The sequence below is a fragment of the Meriones unguiculatus genome, chromosome 8 (genome assembly GCF_030254825.1).
Source record: "Meriones unguiculatus strain TT.TT164.6M chromosome 8, Bangor_MerUng_6.1, whole genome shotgun sequence".
Classification (NCBI taxonomy): Eukaryota; Metazoa; Chordata; class Mammalia; order Rodentia; family Muridae; genus Meriones; species Meriones unguiculatus.
In genome coordinates this window covers 68,611,613-68,635,524 of record NC_083356.1, presented here as the reverse complement: position 1 = coordinate 68,635,524, position 23,912 = coordinate 68,611,613, and the positions used below count along the sequence as shown (strand labels likewise).

General features: G+C 46.1%; 1 protein-coding gene across 1 annotated transcript; it reads left to right on the top strand.

Moving 5' to 3' along the window:
- The first annotated feature begins 1,064 nt into the window (after positions 1 to 1,064).
- Positions 1,065 to 22,653, top strand: Ubac1 (UBA domain containing 1). Its single transcript, XM_021641086.2, has 10 exons — positions 1,065 to 1,424; positions 6,533 to 6,653; positions 8,044 to 8,117; positions 11,056 to 11,163; positions 12,274 to 12,376; positions 12,636 to 12,744; positions 13,686 to 13,917; positions 14,885 to 14,971; positions 15,764 to 15,902; positions 22,138 to 22,653. Exons 1-10 carry the CDS (start codon positions 1,287 to 1,289, stop codon positions 22,251 to 22,253), a joined length of 1,227 nt encoding a protein of 408 aa, XP_021496761.1. The 5' UTR covers positions 1,065 to 1,286; the 3' UTR covers positions 22,254 to 22,653.
- Positions 22,654 to 23,912: the final 1,259 nt, after the last annotated feature.

Below are 23,912 nucleotides of genomic sequence, written 5' to 3'. Positions count from 1 at the left end.
GTTTGTTGGGAAGAGGCCTGGAGGACTTGAAGACCAGCTGGAGGGGCCTCAGACCCACTCCTCATAACCCTTATCACTTAGTTCTGGGACCATCTGCCAAGACTCAGATCTGTGGCAGGAAACTTTACCCAATGGCCTTTTGGACACAAGACCCCAGGTTGGTGCAACACACCATTAATTGTACTTGGTTAAAAATAGGTCCCATGAACCCTTCTGGGCCCATCTTAGGCCAACAGAGGCATGACAGGATCTCATGACCCAAAGATAACTTAACCTCATTTTCCTTCTATTCCTACTTCTATACCTACTTCTATTCCTACTTCGCTGGCTCAATGATAGTTGTTTATTGTTTGTTTGTTTTCTTAATTTAGAATAATTTATTTTGTGAATATGTGGCTTACATATATGTATTAACATTACAGGTATGCCTTTGGAAATCAGAAGAGGGTGCCTGATCTCTAGGATGGTTGTGAGCCAACATGTGGGTTCTGGGAACCAAACCAGAATCCTCTGCAAGAATAGCAAGTGATCCTAACCACAGAGCCATTTCTCCAGTGGTGTGCTCATTTGTGTGTGTTTTATGTAGGCTTTTATGTATTCCAGGGTGGCCCTGAACTCTTTATATAGTTAAGGATCACCTGTCTGATCCTTCTGGTTCCACCTAAGTGTTAGGATTATAAACCTGTACCAGGCTTATGCTGTGCTGGGGATCAAACCCAGGCCTTTGTGCATACCACACAATTTTCCTGCCTCTGCCTCCTTGTGTGCTGGGATTTTGGCCGGCTCTGGAGCACAATCAGTTTCAATAGGCCAGCACAACAGGTATCAAGGCTGGTTGGTGCTGAAGGAAAGAGGTGTATAGAGAACTACAACTCCCGGTATGCACCTGACCCACTTCACTCACTTTTAAGGGGGCCGGTCGCCTGCCCGGGAACGACAACTCCCGGCGTGCCTTGGTGCACTTACGTATTTCCTGTGTGGCGGCGGCAGGAGCGGAATGCATATCAAAGAAACCACATCTCCCGGCATACCCAGGGGCTCCCATTACGCACTTCCGGCGCGGCTGCTACAGCGCGCCCCCAGCAGCTACGGCGACGGCGGCAGTAGCAGCGAGGGTACTGCTCCGGCTCCTTTATTGACGAGCGGCCTACCTGACAGGAGCCGGGGCGGGGCGGCGGCGGCCAGCGAAAGAGCGCGCGGCGGCCCGGCCCCGCCCCTGGTCCGCCCGCTAGCCCCAGTGACCTTCACGGGTTCGGGCGGCCGGTGCAGGCCCGGACGGCGGTGCGATGTTTGTGCAGGAGGAGAAGATTTTCGCGGGCAAGGTGCTTCGGCTGCACATCTGCGCAGCCGACGGCGCCGAATGGCTAGAGGAGGCGACCGAGGACACGTCGGTGGAGAAGCTCAAGGAGCGTTGCCTCAAGCAGGTAAGGCCGATCCTCTTATGACCCAGTTCCACCTCTGCCTCCTTTCTGGAAACCAGAAACCTAGACTTCTGTCTCGGACTCCTCCCCAAACCCCAGACTCCCATCCGTTCCCAAACTCCTATCTCGTCGCTTCTGCCTGGGACCCGATCCCGGGTCCCACCGTGCAGCCCGCTGCTCCCAGCCGTCGCTCCTCCGGGCCAAGGCAGTGCCTTCCTCTGCTTTCCTCTACACCTTCGTGAACCAGAACCCTAGCGGCTCAGAGAAGAGCGTACAGCCCGACTGATGGGCGAGCTTTATTTAATTTCTGCAACATCCTGGGGAAGCGAAGGCGACAATTAACAGAGACCGGGAGAGGCGAAAGCAAGAGCTCATGTTTTCTAGTGTTGGGACTTGCCTGCTTTTGGGATGAGGTATTAGTTTTTCACTGAAGCTGAGAAGTAACTAGATCGTTTTAATAAGAGGGCCCACTCCTTGCCTGAAGAGTCAGCTGTTAGGAGCCCCTGACCTGGGCTTGGCTCTTAGTTGTAGTCACTTAAAATAGTGCCACTGTGGGATAAGTCCCTGGGCTTCTGCTTTCTGCTGGGTCAACAGTTGATGTGAGTGGAAGGTCCAGGACAAGGGTATCCTTGCCAGCAAGTGGCATTTGTTAAGTTTACTTACATCCAGTGAGCTTTGTATTATAGTGAACTTTTTAGTTTTAGGTAGTTAAGACTTGGGACTAGTTCTTGAAGCCTTCCTGTCTCTAAACTGCTCTCAGCTAAAGGTGAGATAGATGCCTGATTGGCCCTGGTGGCCTATGGAAGCACCATACCAGACATGATTAGTGCCAGAATTTATGTTAAAGGTGGCCACACCTTTTTAGAGGGGACTCCGTGGAAAGTGAGGGGTCTACAGTGGTAGGTTGTATTAAAGTGCAGCATTGTGTTGCCTCTAAAGGCAATCTTCAAGTTATTATAGCAGCTGCTTGCAAAGGGTGGTTTAACCTCCGAGTGCCTCCTGTGTAGAGCAGACGGGCTCTGTAATGCCGTCTGTAATGCCAGGCAGGTGCCAGGAGATGTTTCAAGCTCCTTCTAAACACACTAGATGTTGGGGTAACCATGGGTCTTGGCTTCTATGGTTCACCTCAAGGAGGCTCATATGCTCAAGGGCAAAATGTGTTTAGACTGTTTTCTTGTTTTTCTTCTGAACAAGCCCCCATGGTCTTGCTATCTAGAAACCCACAGGCTCAGCACAAAGGTTGGGGACTCCTTGGGAAGATCTAGGCTGTTCACTAGCATGTATGCTTGTCTAGGACTGTGCTGTGTCATCCCCTACCTGGGTGGGTTCCTCAGGACTAAGTTTGGAGTAACCCCAAAGCCAGTATAAGGATTGAGGGAGTAAACCACACTAACATAGGATGTCACCTTCATTGGTATGGCATTTTCCTTAACTCACTAATGGTGTGGATTTACAAAATCAGCATGGCAATATTTTATGAAGGGAATGGGAAATGAGTCACAGATGCTTACTAATAAATTTCAGGAGCAGTGGGGTAGGTTAAGCAGCTGGTTTTGATATGATGCTAATTATTTGTGATATTTAATATTCCAGTTGGTATTGCAGTTGTATCATTTTGAATTTGTTTTTTGTCATTATCCTTCTTTAAATTGATATTTTATTTTACTCTGCATTCTCTAGGTGTGAGGACTGAAGCAGCAGGGAAATTTCACAGCATAAGAGCTGTTGTAAATTACAGGACTAGGGAGCTGAGACATCAGAACTAACCCACCTCCAAGTCCCATTGTCTCTAAGAGTTACAGTGAGTTCATTAAGAAAGAGGATTTTCTAGTTGTACCTGACTGGCTTCCTGGAAACCTGTTGTGCACATCATATTACTGACTTGACTGTACAGACTGTATGTCTGTGTGCAGGTGTCAGATCTTGGAGTTACAGACAGTTGTGAGCTGCCATGTAGGTGCTGGGAATTGAACCCGGGTCCTCTGAAAAAGCAGTTGGTGCTCTTAACCACTGAGCCATCTCTCCAGGCCCCCTGACTTGACTTTCTTTCTCCTTACTCTTCTGTGCACACTAGTACTGGGGTTGTTATTACTATTATTTTTCCTTCTTTCCTCTCTACCTAAGGGTATGATATAGTCTTTCAAAATGCTTCTCCCACAGCCTTCCTGGGAGTCTACTGCTGTATCAAGGAGGTGCTTGTTATTATAATTCTTAAGGAAATGGATTTATTTTTTGCCATCCCTTTTGTTTTATCCAAAGTGACTGCACTGTGGTATCCCTCAGCTTCCACCACCTAAGTGTGGGAACAGGACACAGTAAACCATCTTCTCTAAAGGGGTTAGTTGTGGAGCTGTGGTGTGGAGGAGCTTTCCTGTGGTGTAAAGCATCTGCATGAAGCACAGGACTTCTCCAAAGGCTAAACTGTCCCAGTCCTGTGATGATTCAACCCTGTCATCAGCATGAGCAGAAACTAATGCCAGACACCTCAGGATGTGTGAACATAGGGTTGTGGTGCTGCGTATGCGACAACTTGTGCTCATGTCACCTTCCTTGGTGAGCTGTTGACATGCTTTGGAATACAGTTATTACTACTGTGCTTCAGACTGAATTCTGAACTTGACAAATCTGCTGCGATTGCTACAGATTTTAGAATTTCAAAGCAGCCCACTTAGTATGAATGGGTGTTATATTCTTTTGGTTACTGTGACCAGCTACCATGTAAAAGCAACTTAAGGGATGTTTATTTTGGTTCATGGTTTGAAGGGATACAGTTGTTTGTTTGTTTGTTTTTTGAGACAAGGTTTCTCTGTGTAGCCTTGGCTGTCCTGGACTTACTTTGTAGGCCAGTCTGGCCTCCAACTTACAGAGATCTGCCTGCCTCTGCCTCCCAGGTACTGGGATTAAAAGCATGCACCACCATTGCCTGGTCCCTAGGTGTTTCTTAATTCAAACAAATTGACATTGTCAAATGGCCATTTCTAGATTCAAGGAAAGTTGGGGTCGGTGCTTTTTTCACAGTGGTGAGTATGTAGGTTGCTGTAAAGTAGATTTACTCTTATATACCCCTTAGTCTTGACAGCTTTGTTTGTGTGTAATCGTCCACTTTTCAAAACTGTTTTCAGTCTGAGACTGATGAAGGATTCTGGTATTCTGAAGTTCCAGGGTCTAAAGGGAAACACATGCTTTAGCTTTTCTTCTCTTTTGGCTGTCAGCCATATATACAGAGGCCTTTTGTTGAATGTGTGCATTGTGGTACCAAGATGCCTTCTAGAACACCCAGGAAGGCCGGAAGAACCCTGTGTCCCAAATGTGCTAGGTGGCCCATTCTGGGATGGACCAAAACTTCCTCCTCCAAATCTGTGTCTCAGTCCCTTTCAGGTTTTAGAAAGTACTAGTGAGCCATCTCACTGGGTTTCCTGGGCTTCTTCCTTTCTTAATCTGACACCAGGGGACCCATAGCAGCAAGAAACGGAGCTCTTTGCCTTGTTGTGAGTTTGAGGAGGGACTCGGTATTATGTGTGGTACCTGGGCCAGGAAAACTGTGTGAACAGTGGTGGGCAGTGGAGAACTTGTGGAAACTTGTACAAACTCAGGTTAATATACCTGGTGATGAACACACATGCACAGTGAGTCCCATCTTTGACATGTGGCATGGGCAGTGTGTTCTTGGTCTTTGTCTGCTTGGCAATCAGATAGATGATAGGTGCAGCCCAAAGGCAAGCAGGACTATTTTGTTGGAGATGGTTTGTTTGCATTTTGTATGGGTGAGTGCTGGAGCCTGGGGAGATCATGAGCTACATTGCCAGGCCTCTGCTTACAGTCTGTGGTGGAAGACTGAAGGGATTGCATAATCTTCTACTCAGTATGTGAAGTCACTTGTCATGAGGTGGGTGCCTGCAGGGTTCACAGTAGGGTCCTTCTGGGGGTCCTATCTTCCTTAGTACTACTGATGGTTTGCTTTCCTAGTTCCTTCTTACCTCCTCTGCCTGAAGCTGTTACTGAGTTTCTAGGGCCCTGGAGACTGTGTGCCCCTTGATGATCTCCTGTAGGGTACATCTGTAATAGGGTTATTGCTTGGGCTCAAGGCTAAGCTGAGACCAGGTGTATACTGTGTTCCACCGAGGCCTCTGTGGTGGTCAGTGGGCAGGTGTCGCTTCCTTGCTCCTGGAATGCAGTTCCTCTGCCTTTTGTGTCTGCTGAAGAAGGAAAAGCAAATGCATAGAACAACTGGATCTTCAGATTCTCAGGAGACCACAGACATATATTCATCTAAAAGGCATTTTCCAGATCTTTACAAACTAAAGTGATTAGGGTTGCAAGTGCTTATCAATAGGACCTTGTGTTCCCAAGCTCTGAGCCATCCCAAGAGTCTCCTGTGGGCTGGGCTGGTGATAAGTTTGAAAGTCTGGGGAATTGATGCTTGCTGACATTTCTCTTTTCTTTTCTTTTCTTTTCTTTTCTTTTCTTTTCTTTTCTTTTCTTTTCTTCTTTCCTTTTCTTTCTTTCTTTTTTTTTTTTTGCTTGCTGACATTTCACTCAGCTTTTATCATGTGTAGAGATTCTTCACTGTCATTTATGCTTTAATGTCTTGGCTGGTAAGAAAATGCAATAATTCTATGGGTTGGGGCGATGGCTAAGTTGGTAAAGTATCCACCATGTAAGCATGAGGACTTGGGTTTGGATCCCCAGCACCCATGTGAAAGCCAGTAGCCCCAGCACATCTGTTGTCCCAGCACTGAGGAGAGGTAGGGGGTAGGAGGGGTAGGGGTAGGAGGATGGGGGCAAAGACTAGAGGATCTCTAAAGCTTGTTGCCCAGGCCACATAGTTGAATTGATAAGCCAGGTTCAATGAGAGATACTGTCTCAAAAAATAAAGTGGGTAGTTGATGAAGACCCCCAAAATTAACCTCTGGCTGTCATGTACTTGTGAACACACATATACATACCTACATGAAAATATATGCACTATACACATGTACATGAGAGAGAGAGAGAGAGAGAGATAAAGAAGCCTTAATAATTCCAGGTATGGCTGGAGGTAGCAGGCTCTGTGTTACTTTTGTCATAATTTACTTTCTATTTAGATATCTGTGGCTTGATTCTTCCCCCAGGGTACTCATGGGAACTTAGAAGACCCCAAGAGTGTGATCCACCATAAGTTAATACATGCTGCTTCACAGAGGGTACTGAGTGACACCAAAACTATCTTGGAAGAAAACATCCAAGACCAAGGTAAGGAGGCTGTGAGAGGCAGTATCTGTCCACAGAGCATGGAGCCTGCATTCCACTGTCACTCCCATGGTGCTTTTCTGAATTTAGACAAGAGCAGGGGAACCAGATTGACTTTGGTTTGGTTTTTCTTTTGTTAAAAGAAGTATGTATTTTGGTGTACTTATGAAAAATAGCAGAAACCTTAACCAAACAACAAGGAGACATCTGAGAAGCCGAACGTGAGTGTTATGTTTCGTCTTGTTTTAAAGCACAGCCAGATTCTGGAGCTTCTGTGGTTTTATTTTTGTGTTGCAAGTGCTCATCACAGTGGCTGCTTCAGGCTCTGAGTGAGACACTTCTGTTCTGCACACCCACTTCTTCATTTACGCTTGGCTCTGGGAGAAAACTTGTTCTCTGTATGTCGTTCAGATAAGGACTTCAGGCTGTAATCCTGTATGATGAGCTATGACTAAACTTAAAATGAAGTGGAAGGCGAAATCCCTCATTGCCCACTCCCACCACCATGGTGAACTGGCTACAGTTCAAGTTGTTCATGCTTTAGATCAGTCTCTAGCCTCACAGATTTTTAGAACTGAGCCCTTGAAAAGAAGGACATTAGGGGCTGGAGAGATGGCTCAGTGACTAAGAGCACTGACTGTTCTTCCAAAGGACCTGGGTTCAATACCCAGCACCCATATAGCAGCTCACAACTGTCTATAACTCCAAGATCTAACACCTTCACACAGACATACATGCAGACAAAATATCAATGTACATAAAATAAAAATAAATTATTAAAAAAAAGGACATTATGCAAGAACATACCATTGCTCTGTATGGTTGTCAGGGATATGCTGTGCCCAGAAGCCCTCTGAAGCCACAAGTCATCTGGGGTGACCCAGTGACCACTTCAAGGCTGAAGAGGGGGTGCTGGCTTGGCTTAGGTTAGACCCAGGGGTACTGCTTTCTGACTTCAAGCATCTAGCACCATTCTTGTGTGTCATGTGCATATGTTTGTGTGTGTGTATGTGTGTGTGAGTGAGTGTGTGAGCGCACATATGTATACATATGTGAATATGCATGTGAAAGTCTGGGGTTGACATCACTTTATTCATTGAGGCAGAGTCTCTTGCTGAACCCGGAGTTTGCCCATATAGCCACTCTGGCTAGCCAGCTTACTTTGGGGATTTCCAGTCTTTGCCTTCCAACTGCTACAATTATGAGCAGGCTGCAATGTCCACTTGTCATTTATGTAATTCTGGGGATCTGAACTCCAATCCTTACTCTTGTATAGCAAATCCTTAAATCTCTGAACCATCTCCCTAACCTCCATCTGGTACCTTTTATGTCATTTATGCCTATGGAATGGTTAACTGACTTCATGTATATAACTGTTATTTTTTTTTTCTAGATGTCTTGTTATTGATAAAAAAGCGTGCTCCTTCCCCACTTCCTAAGATGGCTGATGTCTCAGCGGAAGAAAAGGTAAGTTTCAAAGTTTGGAACTAGCATTCTTCACTGGTAGGTGTCTCTTGTGCTTCAGACTTAAAAGAAGTGCTTGAGCTATTCCCTTGGCCTGTGTAGTCCCTCCACCTTATACATTATACATTATACATTATACATTATAAGGGGTCTTCATCATGGCCCAGCCTGTCTGCTGTGAGTGTCTGCCTGCTCTGTTGTCCAATGACAGAAGAGCTGCTGTTCGTCTGGAAGCAAGGGAGAAGGAGGACATTATGCTCAGTGGGTGATTCTTCCTGTGCTGCTGTTCGGTGTGACTCCTGTAGAATGCTGTAGCTAGAGCTCTGCACATAAAGAGTGGCCTACAGAGAGGTGACAGGCAGCTGTGTGTCAGTGTGGCTTGTGTGTGTTCCTGCAGGTTTTGCAATTATGCCAAGTTTGATGTCTTAGAATCTGTTAGAGGGTTCTCTGTGGCTTGCACCTCCCCTTTATCCGGGGTCTTTAGGAAAACCATCCACTTTGTCACTTGTGCAGTGGCTGCACCAGAGCCTACCCTTCAGCAAGGTTCTCTAATGCAATGCAAGATTCATCTTGTGAGTAGCCTGTCTATTCTAACACCAGATCACCTGTGTGTGCCTGGTGGAGGGAAATGATATTTTAAAGATGAATTGTTTTATTTTTATTTGTGTGAGTCTGTGTGTTCATGCCTGCAGAGGCCAGAAGAAACGATCTGATCTCCTGGAGCTGGAGTTATAGATTGTTGTGAGCCTCCCAAAGTGGGTGCTAGGAGCTGAATTTACGTCCTGTGAAACAAGTACTCCTAACTGCTGAGCCATCTTTCCAGTCTTAGGATGTGCTCTTTTGAAGGGCAGTTACCTTTGTTTAATACCATTTCCTGTCTCAGGGCTCTGGAGTTTGTTACCCATGCTTTGAAATGCCAGAGAGAGTGTTGGTCTCTCATTAGGGTCCCTTCTAAGACAAGCCAGGTTGGTTCAGGAAGGATCAGGCCAACTCTTTGGCTGGACCCATGGCCTGATAGAGTTGAGCTATTTTGGGGTGTCTGCTGGGGCCAGGGATATAGCAGAGTGCCTGGGCTTCACACCCACTTTATCTTTGGCCACCTGGCCATGGTGGTGGTGTGGGTGTGGCTGTGGGTACAGTCAGGCAGCACACGGGCAGGCTGCTTCATCTGTCCTTACTAGACATATCCTGGGCCTCCCAGTGCTGTCCTGAGCTGATGGCAGGACTCAGATTACAGTTCTAACTGTAATCATTAAGAACATAGTTCTGACCACAAATGGTGTGGACTGCTGCTTGTTTAGGATATTTGCTTAGGGTACTTACTTAGGGTACCTAGCTAGTAGCTTGCTAGAGCTGCCTTGATACAGTACATACCTGCAAAGTGAAATGTCATGGCATTACTTAAAATTCTATATAAAAATGATGTAGTTCTTAAGAGTCTTAAAGAGTACTACAAATCTAATTAAAAAGTCACACTACAATTATGCTTCTTAAAGCAAGTCACTCATAACTGTTTATCAGTGTTGGGGACAGATCCCGGCTGCTTTTTTGCATTCCACTGAAAACTACCGCCACTGAAAACTACCGCAGCCTACCTCTAATTCTTTCAGCTGTTATCCTTGGTAATTCTTGTGTTTTTCAGATAGGGCCTTGTTGTTCTAGTTTGTACTTCTATGTAGATTAGGCTGGCTTTGAGCTATCAGAGATCTTTCTTCCCTATCCTTCAAGTACTGGTATTACTGAAATGTATTTTTTCTGATGTTCTTGATCATTTCTTCTTGCTTTCTTTCTCTGCAGCTGTTGTTGGGTGGCCTGGTGGGCCATCCTGTGGATTTCCTTGACCATATCTTCTAGCCGTTCTGTAGCCCTTTTATGTGGCTGCTTTGGCTCTGGCCAGTGACACCCTGTTGTGCACATGCTGGGTGGGTGTGGCTTTGGGTTGCTGATGCTGAGGTACCTACCCCCCTTACTTGTTCCTCTTCTTCCTCCTCCTCAGTACTTTTATTTTTCCTCTTCTTGGTCTTGGAAATATTTCTTATACCTCTAGCCTCTGAGAGCCCTGGAGGCTTGTTAGTACTTTTTGCTTAGGTGGCTTGTGTTAGCTGTTAAGCTCCCTAGAGCAGAGACCTTCTTGTCCTGTTCCTGTCTCACCTTTTCTGGTTGGCTTCCTGATTATGAGTAGCTGGGGTTAATAAGAAGCAAAGCAGTAGCTGAGTACAGGAAGGTTCCTTCTTTCCCTTTTCTCCTTTTCTCTCTGGCATGCAGCCTCCCACTCTAGGCTCTCAGGTTTCACCAAACTGCTGTTGGCCAAGGCTGCGAGGAAGAAGTGCCATTCTGACTCTTGGATCCTAGGCCTGCCCTCTCTGGCCCCAGTATGTCCCTGCCCTTTGGTAGATTGGTATGGTCTTGCTCTTGGTAGGTTCTCCCCTGTGGACTCTTGGCTTTAGCTGTGGCCCTGGCCTGCCTTTGTGTGCCATCCTGTACCTTCTGAACTTGCCGAGTGCTGCTGGCCTCTGCTGGTTATGTTTTCTCTCCTGTCCTCCATGTCTGTGAGCTTCTGCCACCTTCATCCTTTCCTTCTGTTCAAGGGGCTTGGGAGGCCACCAGGCTTCACTGCAGCTGTATGCTGCCTCTGGAGGTCTCTTCCCCAACCCGGGTGAAGCACCGCAGGACTGCTGCTCTGCAACACTATCCTCTCTGTCTTCACCTGCATAAGGTTTATAGTAGGTGAGATCATGTCCTAAGTATCTTGTTAGGCTTCTGCTGCTGGTGCTATGCACAGAACTTTCCAGAATCTTCTAGCTCAAGGGGATCACAGCTACAGCTTAGAAGTTACTATTCTCCTCATCTCTGGTCTGTTGGTCCAGGTTCATTGTCATACTTTTCATGTTCCTGGACTTTTTTCTATCTTGAGTCTTTCCTTTTTTTTTTTTTTTTTCAGAAGAAACAAGAGCAAAAGGCTCCAGACAAAGATGCTATTCTCCGGGCAACAGCGAACCTGCCTGCCTGCAGCACAGACAGGACTGCAGTCCAGACCACCATGCGAGACGTGAGCACCTGCCTGGTGTTGGGTCTCAGTGAACAGGCTCTTTAAAAGTGCTTGGGTTGTTGGGTGGCTGGTTTATACTTGTGGTCCTGGCATTCAGGAAGCTGATGGCTTGAAGTGAGGCTAGCTTGGATGTTATAGTTAGGACCATCCCTCCCCCGCTAACAAAAAAATCTGAAAGAGAATATTCAGGATCTCTTGGCTACTTTTGAACTGTTTCATAAAGTACAGGGTTTTATTTTTGTTTATTTATTTATTTTTTTAATTACAAAATTGACATAACTATAGCACTGGACAGATAGGCAGCTATAGGGAAATGCAGTGGCTTTGCTCTGAGTACAACAAAGCTTTCAGCAAGGAGTCTGAGCTCCTTGGTTACTTTAGACAAGAAATCTAAGTTAAAGTCAAAAGTCCACCTCATGCCTACCTGGGCCTGTCCATGATAAGGTGTGCTCATGTATGCAGGAGTTGGGGAAAGTGGCCAGTGTTTAACTTCATTAGCTCTGGGTCCATCTGGACACTGCTGGGAGCCAAACCCCTTTAGGCTCCCTTTTGAGGGTTTATTTTCATAAGAGCTGTGTGATTTTGCAGTGACTGACTGGCACATGTGTCCCTCTCTGACTTCTGTGGGTCCTGCCCTGGACGTGGTCTCAGGAGGCTTTAGGCTTGTGATGCCCCATTTCCAGGCCCTGTATCAGGCAAGGAGCTGGTGCAGGGGACGTCTCTGATCCCGCCAGTCTAGTGTGTTGTTTTGTTTTGTTTTGGGGTTGCTTGTTTTTGAGACAGAGTCTCATTATATAGACCATGCTGGCCTTGAATTCAAAGATCCGCTTGCCTCTGCCTTCCAGGTGCTGGGATTAAAGGTGAGGACCAGCATGTCCTCATAGATTTGGAGGGCTGTGTCCGGGTTAGTTTTGCAGATCTAAGCAGGTTTGTTGGACATTCAGAGAAAAGGTTTTCTTTCTTTCTTTCTTTTTTTTTTTAAACAGGCTTTTACTGTAATAACGTAGGTTGGTCTCAAACTCTCAGCAATCTCCTGTCTTGGCTTCACAAGAGCAGGGATTAATGTGCATCACTGTGCCAGACATGCTGTTTGTCTTTATTTTGCTGCAGTTCCAGACAGAACTCCGGAAGATCCTGGTGTCTCTCATTGAGGTCGCACAGAAGCTGTTAGCACTGAACCCTGATGCAGTTGAATTGTTCAAGAAGGCAAATGGTATGAGCGGTGTGCCTAAGCCTGGGATGTGTCCCCAGCCCTCACATTCAAAGCAGCTTCTGCTTTTGCTTGACTTGGGGGTGGGGATAGTCCTGGCCTGTGGTGTGGCCATTCCTATATATGTGTGTGACAGCTGGTATTGGGGCTCGAGTTTTCTGTAGCGTCAGTAATTGCTAGGTGACATGAGCCTCTGTAGGTGAGGCTGTGGGGCTTCAAAGGGCTTAGAAATCCCCTCATGGTAGGTCTTTTTTCTCCTCAGCTATGCTGGATGAAGACGAGGATGAACGAGTAGATGAGACGGCCTTGCGGCAGCTCACAGAAATGGGCTTTCCTGAGAGCAGAGCCTCAAAGGCTCTTCGGCTGAACCAGTATGCTTGCTTTCTTCTTGGCCTGGGCTTCCTGAGGACCTCCCCTCCCAAATGCTGATGGAATGTACTTTTTCTTTTAAGATTTATTTAAAAATTTTATTTATCTATGTATATGCACATGTGTGTGGGATGCCCATAGAAGCCAGAGAAGGGAGTTGGATCTTCTGGAGCTGGAATTACAGACTGCTGTCAACTGTCTGACATGGGTTTTGGGAAACAAACTCAGGCCCTTTGAATGAGCAGTATGAGCCTTTCATCTTAACTTCTGAGCCATCTCTCCAACTCAGTTCGGTCATTTCTAATGTGTATGTGTTTAAAAGAGGCACCTTATTATCATGCCCCAGAAGTGCTTTCATTTACAATCTTTTTGGTTTGTGTATGTGTATGCGGTGTATATTTTGAGGGTCTCTGTTACCTATGCTGGTCTTGAACTCCTGGACTCATGCAAACCTCCTGCCTTAGGCTCCTGACTAGCTGGGACTCAAGGTTTGAACCATGATACCTGGCTGTTAGGAGAGTTAAAAACCAGCCTATAAATGTGCCTGCACTTTCAAATGAGGAGAGCTCTGAGGCAAAGATGCCCCTGGCAGGGACAGGGTTTCTTTAATAGTCTTTTTGCACTCCTGGTTTTAGTTACTTACTCAGATCCCAAATGAAGACTGTAGAACAGAGCTGGTAAACATTTATGTTCATTGTGCTGTAGACCTAGGACCTAGACTCCTTTTGTCCCTTGTGTTTGTGCAGGTGTTTGTACTTGTTTTGTTGGGTCTTGGGAGTTTGAGGCAAGGGCTGTGTAGAGGTGTCCATCCCAAAACATCATCTACCACCATTGCTGCTGCTGTTCTTGCTATCTCTTTTGAAACATGTTGGAATACATGGGATAGCAAAGTATCCAGTGACCATCCTGGGGGAATTGAGAAGAATCTCTTGTCTTGTTTCAGCATGTCAGTGCCTCAGGCCATGGAGTGGTTAATTGAACACTCAGAAGATCCAGCTATTGACACACCTCTTCCAGGCCACGACTCCCAAGCAGGGGCAAGTGCTGCAGCCACCACCTCCACTTCCCTCGAGGCTGCATCGGGAACTAGTGCTGCAGATGAGGAGTCCCGGGATGAGCTCACTGAAATCTTCAAGAAGATCCGCAGGAAAAAGGAATTCCGACCCGATGCTCGGGTATGTGATGGTGGCCTCAGCATGAGGTTGGCTTTGTGGATGTGTTGTACAAGGAAGCTGGGGCCCTGGCGTGTGGGTGGGAGTTTTGATTCAGGCTTAGAGACTTGGTTCCTCATATATAGATATAGACAGATATAGATATAGATATAGTCCATGAGTGGTTGTAGGTTGCTTCTTCCTACTCAGTGACATCTCTTGAAAGAATGAAAGTAAAAGTGTCTCTGTTATAGGAGTGCTGCTGCACCTGTTGCTGTGGCCTTTGGGCTGGGTGGACAGTGTTTAGAGAGCTAGAGGGACATCTTGTGGGCTGGTGAGAGAGTGGGAATGTGTCGCGCTGGCTGGCTCTGGAATAGGACCCAGGATCTGGGATACCTCTCTGCTCTCCATCAGCTGCCACAAGTGCACACTACGGGCCACATCATCACTTTCTTGTCTTTGTGTTCTTTTCACTCTCCTGTTCTTTGCTGGAGTTTTAATTCTTTTCTTCCTTTGGCCTTTGACTTTTCTTTCAGGTTGCAGATCTGTCCACTCAGGGAACATGTTACCTACTCCCCAGATTTTGACATGTTGAATAAATGGTTTTCTCAGGGTATCATCTGTGGCTTGTAGTTTCCACAGGGATCCCATTGGCCAGTTTGGGAGGTTTCTTCTGATAACTGTGCTTTACTGCTGCAGAGCTGAGGAGAACTGCCAGCTAGGGCCTGCATTTAGTCAGTTGTCCTGGTACAGTCACATGCAGTTCTAACTGCACTTCCAAGGCTCTGACTTTTCTAATTGGCTGCAGAGATGAAACATTTCCTTGCTTTGCCTTGGTTTTAAGTGAGGACGCCCTTTCCTACCTCATGTGCCAAATGCTGTCCACTGCCTGTGACTGTGCCTGAAGGAAGCCTGTAACTGCACATGGCACTGCTCCTTGGTGGGCAGTATTCTCTGGTGAGGTTCTGACCAGCTTGTTCTTTTCTCTTAGGCTGTCATTTCACTGATGGAGATGGGCTTTGATGAGAAGGAAGTGATTGATGCACTCCGAGTGAACAACAACCAGCAGAATGCTGCTGTGAGTGCTGGTGGATTTCACTTTGAGCCTCTGATGTCCCCTTAATGTCAGGACTTCCACACATAGTTGGAAGATGCACTTTTTATGTGAACTATTAGAAACTGTGAAGATTCTGGATCCCCAATGCTTTTTGTGTGCATGTTCTGTGGGTTATTAGTTGTTAAGATTACATCCTATGGGATAGCTGTGGGCACACACATCTTTACTCCCAGCACTTGGGAGGCAGATACAGGTGGATCTCAGCATTCAAAACTAGCCTGCTCTACAGAGCAAGCTCCAGGACAGCCAGAGCTACACAGAAAAATGTCTCAAACAAAACAAACAAACAAAAATGGATCAAATCCCATGCTGTGAGCACATAGCAGTTGCTGACAGGGACATCTCTGTCCAGGGATGACTCTCTGATGGACCTATGACCTCCTTACTGTGTGTGGAGTTGAGGCCCAGACAACTGAGACACATTTCTGGATTCAGACTTTCCAGGCTTATTGGCTGTGGAGATATGTTACCATTCTGGGGTCCCCTTGAATAAAGCCAGGTTTTAGGTACTGTGTTGTGACCAGGGCTATGGCTATACTCAAAATGAACTGCAATGCCAGATCTGCTAAGAAAGCTAGACTGATACTTCCTTCTGTTTCTATCCTGGCTGAATGTGGACCAAGTTTGTTCATGTTAGGGCCCCTTCCAGGCATTGCAGCCATGAGGGCTTGTGGAGAACCACAGAAAGGGACAGGTGAGCCTCAGCTACTTCGAGAAGGAACTAACAGCTCCTCTGATGTTCTTGGCTTTTAGTGTGAATGGCTGCTGGGGGACCGGAAGCCATCCCCTGAGGAGTTGGACCAGGGCATCGATCCCAATAGCCCTCTCTTTCAGGCCATCCTGGACAACCCAGTGGTGCAGCTGGGTTTGACAAACCCTAAGACATTGCTAGGTATGTGTCTGCTTAGGCTAGCTTGGGTGGGGAATTGTGGACAGGTACCACAAGTACAGGTGCTAGTGATATGTTTTAGGCACTACCTATGCCATGCAGGTTGGCTTCTGCAAGGCTTTTGATCTTCCGAAAGCCTGGGAGTCAGGCTCTGCCTTGGTAGGATGAAATTCTGCGGAAGAGGACTTGAGGAGAGCAGAGCAGTGGCCTCTATGGGAATAGGAAATGAGGAAACAGTGTTGCTTAGCTTTTCCTTATTATTTATAAGGAACTTTTTTGATAATTATATTTTTACTTGTGATATATATTTATATCTTAAAAATCTACATAATGGGGCTAGCAAGATGGCTTAGTGGGTATTTGCTGCCAAGTCTAAGTTTGACTCCTGGAAACCACATGGTGAAAGGTGAGAACTGACTTCTGTTTTTATACTGTTCATGCCCCCCCCAAGTAAATAAATAAATGCCAAAAATACAAATAAAATCTAAGTTTGTCACTTTAAAAAGTAACAGGATACAGGATGTGGTGACACACACCTTTAATCTCAGAACTGTGGAGGCAGAGGCAGGCAGATCTGTGCGTCTGAGGCCAGCCTGGTCTATAAAGTGAGTCCAGGACAGCCAGAGTTACAAAAGAAATCCTGTCTCAACAAAACAAAACAAAACAAAACAAAACAAAACAAAACAAAACAAAACAAAACAAAAAGTAATAGAACTAAAAAGCTATGAATATGCAATTCATTTGTAAACAGTTTTAGTGGCCACGCCTATAATCTCAGTTGTAGTGGCCCTTGGAAGACAAAGGCAGGAGAATTAAGAGGTCGAGGCCAGCCTGGGGTGTGTTACAAGACCCTGTTGCAACTTCTCACACAGCAGTCATCTTTGGTGTCCACAGTACTGTTTCGAGGAGTGTGTGCAGTTACTCAGGTCTCTCATAGTGGGCCATAGAGGATGATGTGGCTTATACCTACAGTCTCAGAGAAGGACAGAGTACTGGGCCAGCCTGAGTGAGCTAAGAGCGAGACCTTATCTCAAAGAAGCAACTGAAAAAAGCATAGTATTATCTAGATCCCTTTTGGCTTCTAATGTGGCATAAATAAATGCCAGGAGAGGGACTGTGATTCCGAATTGTTCAGCGATGATGGATGACAAGATGAAAAGCCCATACATGTTTGTGTACATGCACTTTTATTTTCTTCTTGAAGTTTTTTATTTGCTAGCTTGTTTTTTGGAGACAGGGTCTTGGTATATAGCCTGCTTTTTCAAGGTTTGCCTTTCCTCGGGGTTAGTCTATGAATGCAGAGGGCTGACCCAAGTAGTCCCTCCTCCCTCTGAACCCACACATACTCTTCCCATACATCATCACTCCCTTGCATATGAGAATGGCCTACCCTTTCCTGTAGGGTTTGGTCACTCTTATACATATTTTCTGTCTGTCACGTGTCCCTGCATTACAATGTGGCATCACTTTTAGGCCACTTCTGTAAGATAAAGCTTATTGCTGTATCTGTGAGGTGTTGTATACTGTTCCATGGACCAGGAATGACTGTGCCGTGCTTTCCAGTGGTGCATGGGTTATTTCCTTGCATGCAGAAGCTTGTTGCTGTCCCTTGGTGCACAAGGGCTCTTGTGGCCTGGGCTTCCGGGGTTAGCACAAAGAGCACAAAGAGAAGGAATTGCTGCCTGGGCCCTGATGTGTCCTTGTGCTCTCTGGTCTTAGGTGGAGCTCAGCAGCAATGTGTGGCAGCATGGGATCTTTGCCTGATTTCATGTCACTTTTTCTTCTACGTTCTTCCTTTCTTCATTTGTTGAGGAAGTCTTTCACATTCTGAACACCGACTCTTCCTAGCTTATTGTGTGTGTTGTCCCATTTCTGGTTTCCTATCAAGTAGCTTTTGGGAACATAAGTCCTCTGATTCCTTGAAATTGAAAGGCACTAGCTTCTTTTATGTTCAGGAAAACATTTCTGTTAGATTGTTGGAGAGTTTTGAAGTTTAAGTCCATCATTTAGCTGAAAGTGTGTGCACATGTATGTGTATGTGTGTGTATATGTGTGCAACTGTGGTTGTAGCATGTATGGTGTAAGGAACAGAGTTGTTCCTTGTTCCTTATGAGGCTGAGCCTGTGTCCTTAGTGTTTTCATTATCACTGGTATTCTCTCTCTCTCTCTCTCTCCTTTCTTTCTTTCTCTCTCTCTTTCTCCCCCTTCCTTTCCCTCCTCTCCCCTCCCCTTCCCTCCTCTCCCTTCCCCTCCCTCTCTCCCTCCCTCCTTCACTCACTCCGTCCCTTCTTCCTTTCATGTAGTTATTGTTTTGTTTTGTTTTTTTCTTCAAGACAGGGTTTCTCTGTGTGTATCTTTGGCTGTTCTGGTCACTTTGTAGACCTGATTGGCCTCGAACTCATAGAAATCTGCCTGCCTCTGCCTCCCTGAATGTTGGGATTAAAGGCATGCACCACTGCATCTGGCTGTCACAGGTCTTTTCACACTGAAAACATCCCTCTCCTAACCCTTGCCAGGCGTTATATAGATCTTTTGTTGTTGTTTTGGTTTTTCAAGACAGGATTTCTTTGTGTATCCTTGGCTGTTCTGGAACTCACTCTTTAGACCAGTCTAGCCTTGAACTCAAGGAGATCTGCCTGCCTTTCCCTCTGGAATGCCAGGATTATAGATGTGCGCCACCACCACTAGGCCAAGAAATAGGGGCTTAAGACATAGGGGCTGTAGTTTAGTATTTAAGAACACTGGCTACTTTTCCACAGGACCCAGGTTCAATTTCCAGCACCTACAGAGCAGCTCACAACTTCTGTAACTCCAGTTCTAGGGGATCCGACACCATCTAACAGACACACATGCAAGCAAAACAAAAATGCACATAAAATAAAAAGAAATCATAAAAAAATAACACATATATGCATAAATAAGTAAATAAGTGTTGTCTTGGGATCTGACCAGAGGACTTTTTTTTTCCCTTGTGCTAGGGATCTAGTGCCCAGCATGTTAGGTACATACTCTGTGGCTGAGCTTTTCATATGTTGCACATTGGTTAGTGTGTTTTAAGGTACATTTGCCCAGATAAGAGAAGCTCTTATTTCATTTTAAGTACTGGATGTTTACCTAGTGTCACCCCTTTCTCTCTTTTCTGAAATAAACCACCAGAGTGAGCACCCTACTCGGCCTCTGGTGGGGTCTGGGCCAGTAGGACAGGAGGCTGGTGTGCAGACTGCTCCTCACAGCAGCGGCCTGTTCACAGGGCAGGACATCAGTGCTCTGCACAGCAAGACTGGGCACTTGGCTCTTAGCCACAGCTGCATGGCAGGGCTAGTGCCATACCTGCATTGCTCTTGAGGCGGTCCACTGCAGCCAGGATGGCCTGCTTGTGCTGGCCTTTGTGGGGGTACACACCTCCTGGAGCTTTAAGTAGATATTTTTGCTAATGTTTAATAATAAAATAAAAATAGCTACCTTGGGCTGGGGAGATGGCTCAGTGGATAAAGATACATGCCACCAAATCTGACAACTTGAGGTTGATCCCTGGCACTCAGAGTAGGAGAGAACCAGTTTCTACAAATTGTCCTATGACCTTCCTGCACGGAAAAGGCATGTTGTCTCAATAGACAAAATAATTTTAAAAATTGAGCAGTCCCTAAACCCATGACCAACCGTTAGCTTTTAGCAGAAATATTTTAGAAATTCTATAAGTAGAAGTCACCTGAAATACCCCTATCAGTGTTTGTGCATGTGCGTGTGTGTGTGCGTTCGCATGCTCATGTATGCAATTCTGTTCTTCAGGGTCTTGCTACATAGTCCTGGCTGGCCGGTGCTTGCTCTGAAGCTTAGGCTGACCTCAAACTTGTGCTGTCCTCACACCTTAGCCTTCCATGTGCTAGGTGTGTGCCACTGTGCCTGGCTTCTGGGCATTTGGATATCAGTGCTAGTGGAACAGTGGCCTTGCAGTACTGCCTTTGTGACTTTTCACACATCATACTCTGTGTTCTTTCCCTATGTCCTTACTCGGAGACAGTGTTCGGTGAATCATAGCCGTTGGTTCTCTGACATACTGTTATTTTGACAATATGGCACCCTGTTTTTGGTCACTTGAATTGCTTTCTGTCTGGCTACAGTAAGAAAGGCGGCAAGCCGTTCTTGTGCCCTACACTGTGGTGCAGCTCATATTTCTCAAGGATAAGCAGCATCAGATGACCACGTCAGAGGCTGCGCGTCTGAGCCCCTGCCTCTGTCTTGTCTGCCTCTTCTCCCTTCCCTCTACCATTGCCACCAACCATGAAAGCACTTACTCCTCCAATGCTGAAGGCCTAATTGCTTCACCATCTGAGACTGTGTCTTAGCACCATGTTATACTTTTCTGTTGGGTGTCTGCATTGCTTCTTTTTACACATTGTGCCCTGGGTATTAGGTATCTGTTTTTCAATTGTGACAGTTATTTTAGAGCAGCTTGTGTGGGTAAAGAGCACCTGCTCCCTGCTACCTGGTGCAGACCTTTCAGAAGCTCCTTAATCTTGTAGGGGCACTGTGTATATACATATGTATGTATTCACATGTGTGTAGAGGAATGTGTCTGCCTGTGGGCATTAGCAATCAACCTTGGGTGTCATTCCTCAGTTGCCTACCATGTTTAACATTTTATATTATTTGTGTGTGTGTGTGTGTGTGTGTGTGTGTGTGTGTGTGTGTGGTATAGAGGGCATGTATGGGCTTGTGAACATCAGAGGACAATTTGTAGGAGTTGGATTTTTTTCTTCCCTTTCACCTTGTGTACTCCTGGGATTGAACTCAGGTCATCAGACTTGGTAGCAAACTCCTTTAACTGCTAAGCCATTTTGCCAGTTCCCTTTTTTTTTTTTTTTTTTTTTTTTTTTTTTTGAGATAACGTTCTTTATTGACTTAGAAATTGCTGAATAGGCTAGGCTGGCTAGCTACCTAGGATCCTCCTGCCCTAGGATCCTCCTGTCTTCACCTCCCAGTGCTGGGATTATAGGTATGTGCTATCATGCCCTGCTTTTTATATGAGTGCTGACAATTAAATCAGATGCTTGTCCTTGCATGGCAAGTGCTTTTATCCATTGAGCTATCTCCCTGGCCCTAATTTTGTGAAACTCTACAAAAATCAAAGTTTGCCAAGCAGTAGTGGTGCATGCTTTAATCCCAGCACTTGGGAGGCAGAGGCAGATGGATCTCTGAGTTTGAGGTTAGCCTGGTCTATAGATCAAGTTTTAGGACAGCCAAGGCTACACAGAGAAACCCTGTCTCAAAAAAAACAGGAAAAAAGAAAAGACGAAAAGTTTTCATTTTTAAGAAATACTTTGTTAACATTTTGTGTGTGTGTGCGTGTGCACACTAGTGATGGACCTGGGGCCTGTGCATACTGAGCAAATGATTACTGTTGAGCTGAACTCTAGTCTTCCATGACATGTTCACTGTGCTAGGGTTAAGATTTTATTTATTTTATGTATGAGTGCTCTATTTACATGTATGCCTTTGTGCCAGAAGATGGCATCAGATTTCAGTATAGGGCCTCTGGAAGAGCAGATAGTACTCTTATCCTCTGAGCCATCTCTACAGCCTCATGGAAGTTTTTCTAAGACGGTGTTAAATCTGCTAGTGGCACTTGCCTTAAATCTCAGCACTCAGGAGGCAGAGGCAGGGAGATCTCTGAGTTTGAGGCCAGCCTGGTCTACAGAGTGAGCTCCAGAACAGCCAGGGCTACATAGAGAAACCTTGTCTCTAAAGAAAGAAAGAAAAACAGTCTGCTGGAGCATATTTGTACCAAGGGTTTTGCACATGGCCATTTCCTGTAGTGTGGAAAGGAGGGCTGCAGGACTGACTTTTGAGTCTTGCTAGTGGCTTTCCAGAGTTGGGATGCCATGAGTCTAGGCTGCCCTACTAGTTGACTATGAACTGGAATACTGTGAGCACACAGGCAGTCCACTGCTCTGTCAAAGATGTAAGCAAGGGCAGCTGCCCAGCCTACCCTGCTGACAGCATTCCACACAGTTGGCATGCTGTGATCACACAGGCAGTCTGATTCCCTGCCGATGGCCCCTGAGGTCTGTCTATTTGTAACAGCCCAGACACTATGGTTGGCTCTTAAGGGTGAGTATTAGGGTCAGCAGTGAGGTCCTTGTGTCCATGCTCCCTTTCACTACAGGGCCATTGAGAAAGGCTCAGTGTGCTTGTTGGTGTTTGGGTGCTGCCTCTCAGCTCTGTTGTCTTCCCACAGCGTTTGAAGACATGCTGGAGAACCCACTTAACAGCACCCAGTGGATGAATGACCCAGAGACGGGCCCGGTCATGCTGCAGATCTCTAGAATCTTCCAGACACTGAATCGCACGTAGATGTGCCTACTGTGCTCCTTGGCTGTGCGGCCTCAGCAGTCTCTGAGGCAGTGGGCACAGGGCCCAGCCAGGATCTTGCCTGGATCACAGCTGCAGTGACTCTCCTTTCCTGACCTTACTGCTCATCAACTTCTGCCGCGTGGTTTGAAAGTTGCAGCCCTAGCTTCTGACAGGTGTTTACAGAAAGTGGCTGTTGCACTGGGAAGGTGAACGATTGCTGCCCCATCCCTTCCAAATACTCCGCTGGGCTCCTAAAGTGCTACTTGAATTGACCCTTAGGTGTTTGCTTGTGGGGCCCACCATATTTTAAAGAGGCATGTTCTGATCCAAAGTGTCAAGTGTGCTAATTTAACCAGAGTGATTCACAGATGACTTCTTTAATAAATAAACCCTTTTCCTATTTTTACTTGTGTTACTCCATGGCAGCAAGGACATCACATGTACTCTGTAGGCTGTGTGCATGCTGCCTCTGCCCAGAGCAGGTTTCATGGTCACTTGTCTTGAGACAGGATTTCTCTGTGTAGTCCTGGCTGTCCTGAACCTTGTCTGTAGACCAGGCTGGCCTCGGACTCAGAGATCTGCCTGCTTTTGCCTCCCAAGAGGCACCGGATCTGTTACTACCACCCAGCTTTCATTGCTACTTCTTCACCTTGGGAGTCTTGACCTTTTGAGTCCAGCTCAAGTTGGGCTTGGAGTCTGTGAGAGTATAAGTAGCAAGCCTTTCTCCAAGACATAGCTGGTAGAACAGGTACACTCATAGGTCCTGTTCTTGGGCATAGATCCTGATGCCGTGGGCCTTTGTCCAGGATATATATCCATCTGTCTGTTTGTCTTTCTCCCTTCTTCCCTCCTTCCTTCCCTCCATTCTTACCTTCTTCCTTCCCTCCCTTCCCCCACCTCTCATTTGTGTGTGTGTATTCTGTAATATAAGTGTCTTCCAAGTGGCCAAATAGACAACCAGCTGTGCTCATGTGATAGCTTCAGAAGCTAACACAGAGTGGCTCTGGGAAAGGGTCTTCATTTGAAAAGAATGGATTTCCTGCTCTTGGATGCTCTTACAGATGTGTTTTCCCTATGAGTGTGTGCCTTCTGTGGCCCACTTTTAGCCTGAGGCTGCAAATACACTTCTTTTAATCCCAACCACTGGTAAGCATAGGACAGTATTTTAATTGGGTTGTTGTTCTTAGACATTAAAAAGAATATTTGCTTGTTCATGGTGTGTGTGAGAGTGTGTTTTTGAGTCAGCATGCATATATGAAGATCAGAGGGACACTTTGTGGAGTCCATTTTCTCCTTCCACCTTCAAATGGGTTCTAGGTCATCAGGCTCATGTACAAGCATTTTACTTACTGAACCAACCCTCCAGGTCTGGGTTGTAGTTTTAATATACTGTGCAGTTCTAGAAAGAACCACAGTTGTAACCATGGCTTCTCCTAGGGCTCAGATAGTAACTTACCGTAGTGCTAAATTTCCACTTCTGCTTTGGCCACTGCTTTGGCACAAGGCATCGGTGTGCTGCCTGCTACTTGATACACAGCCTCTCGTGGAGCCTTTTGGGTGAACACTGTCTGACAGTCACTGTTTAGGGCTGGTGTTGCATGGCTGGCAAAGCATGGAATTTGTCATTTTATATGTAGACTTGAACTGAAAGCTGGGGTC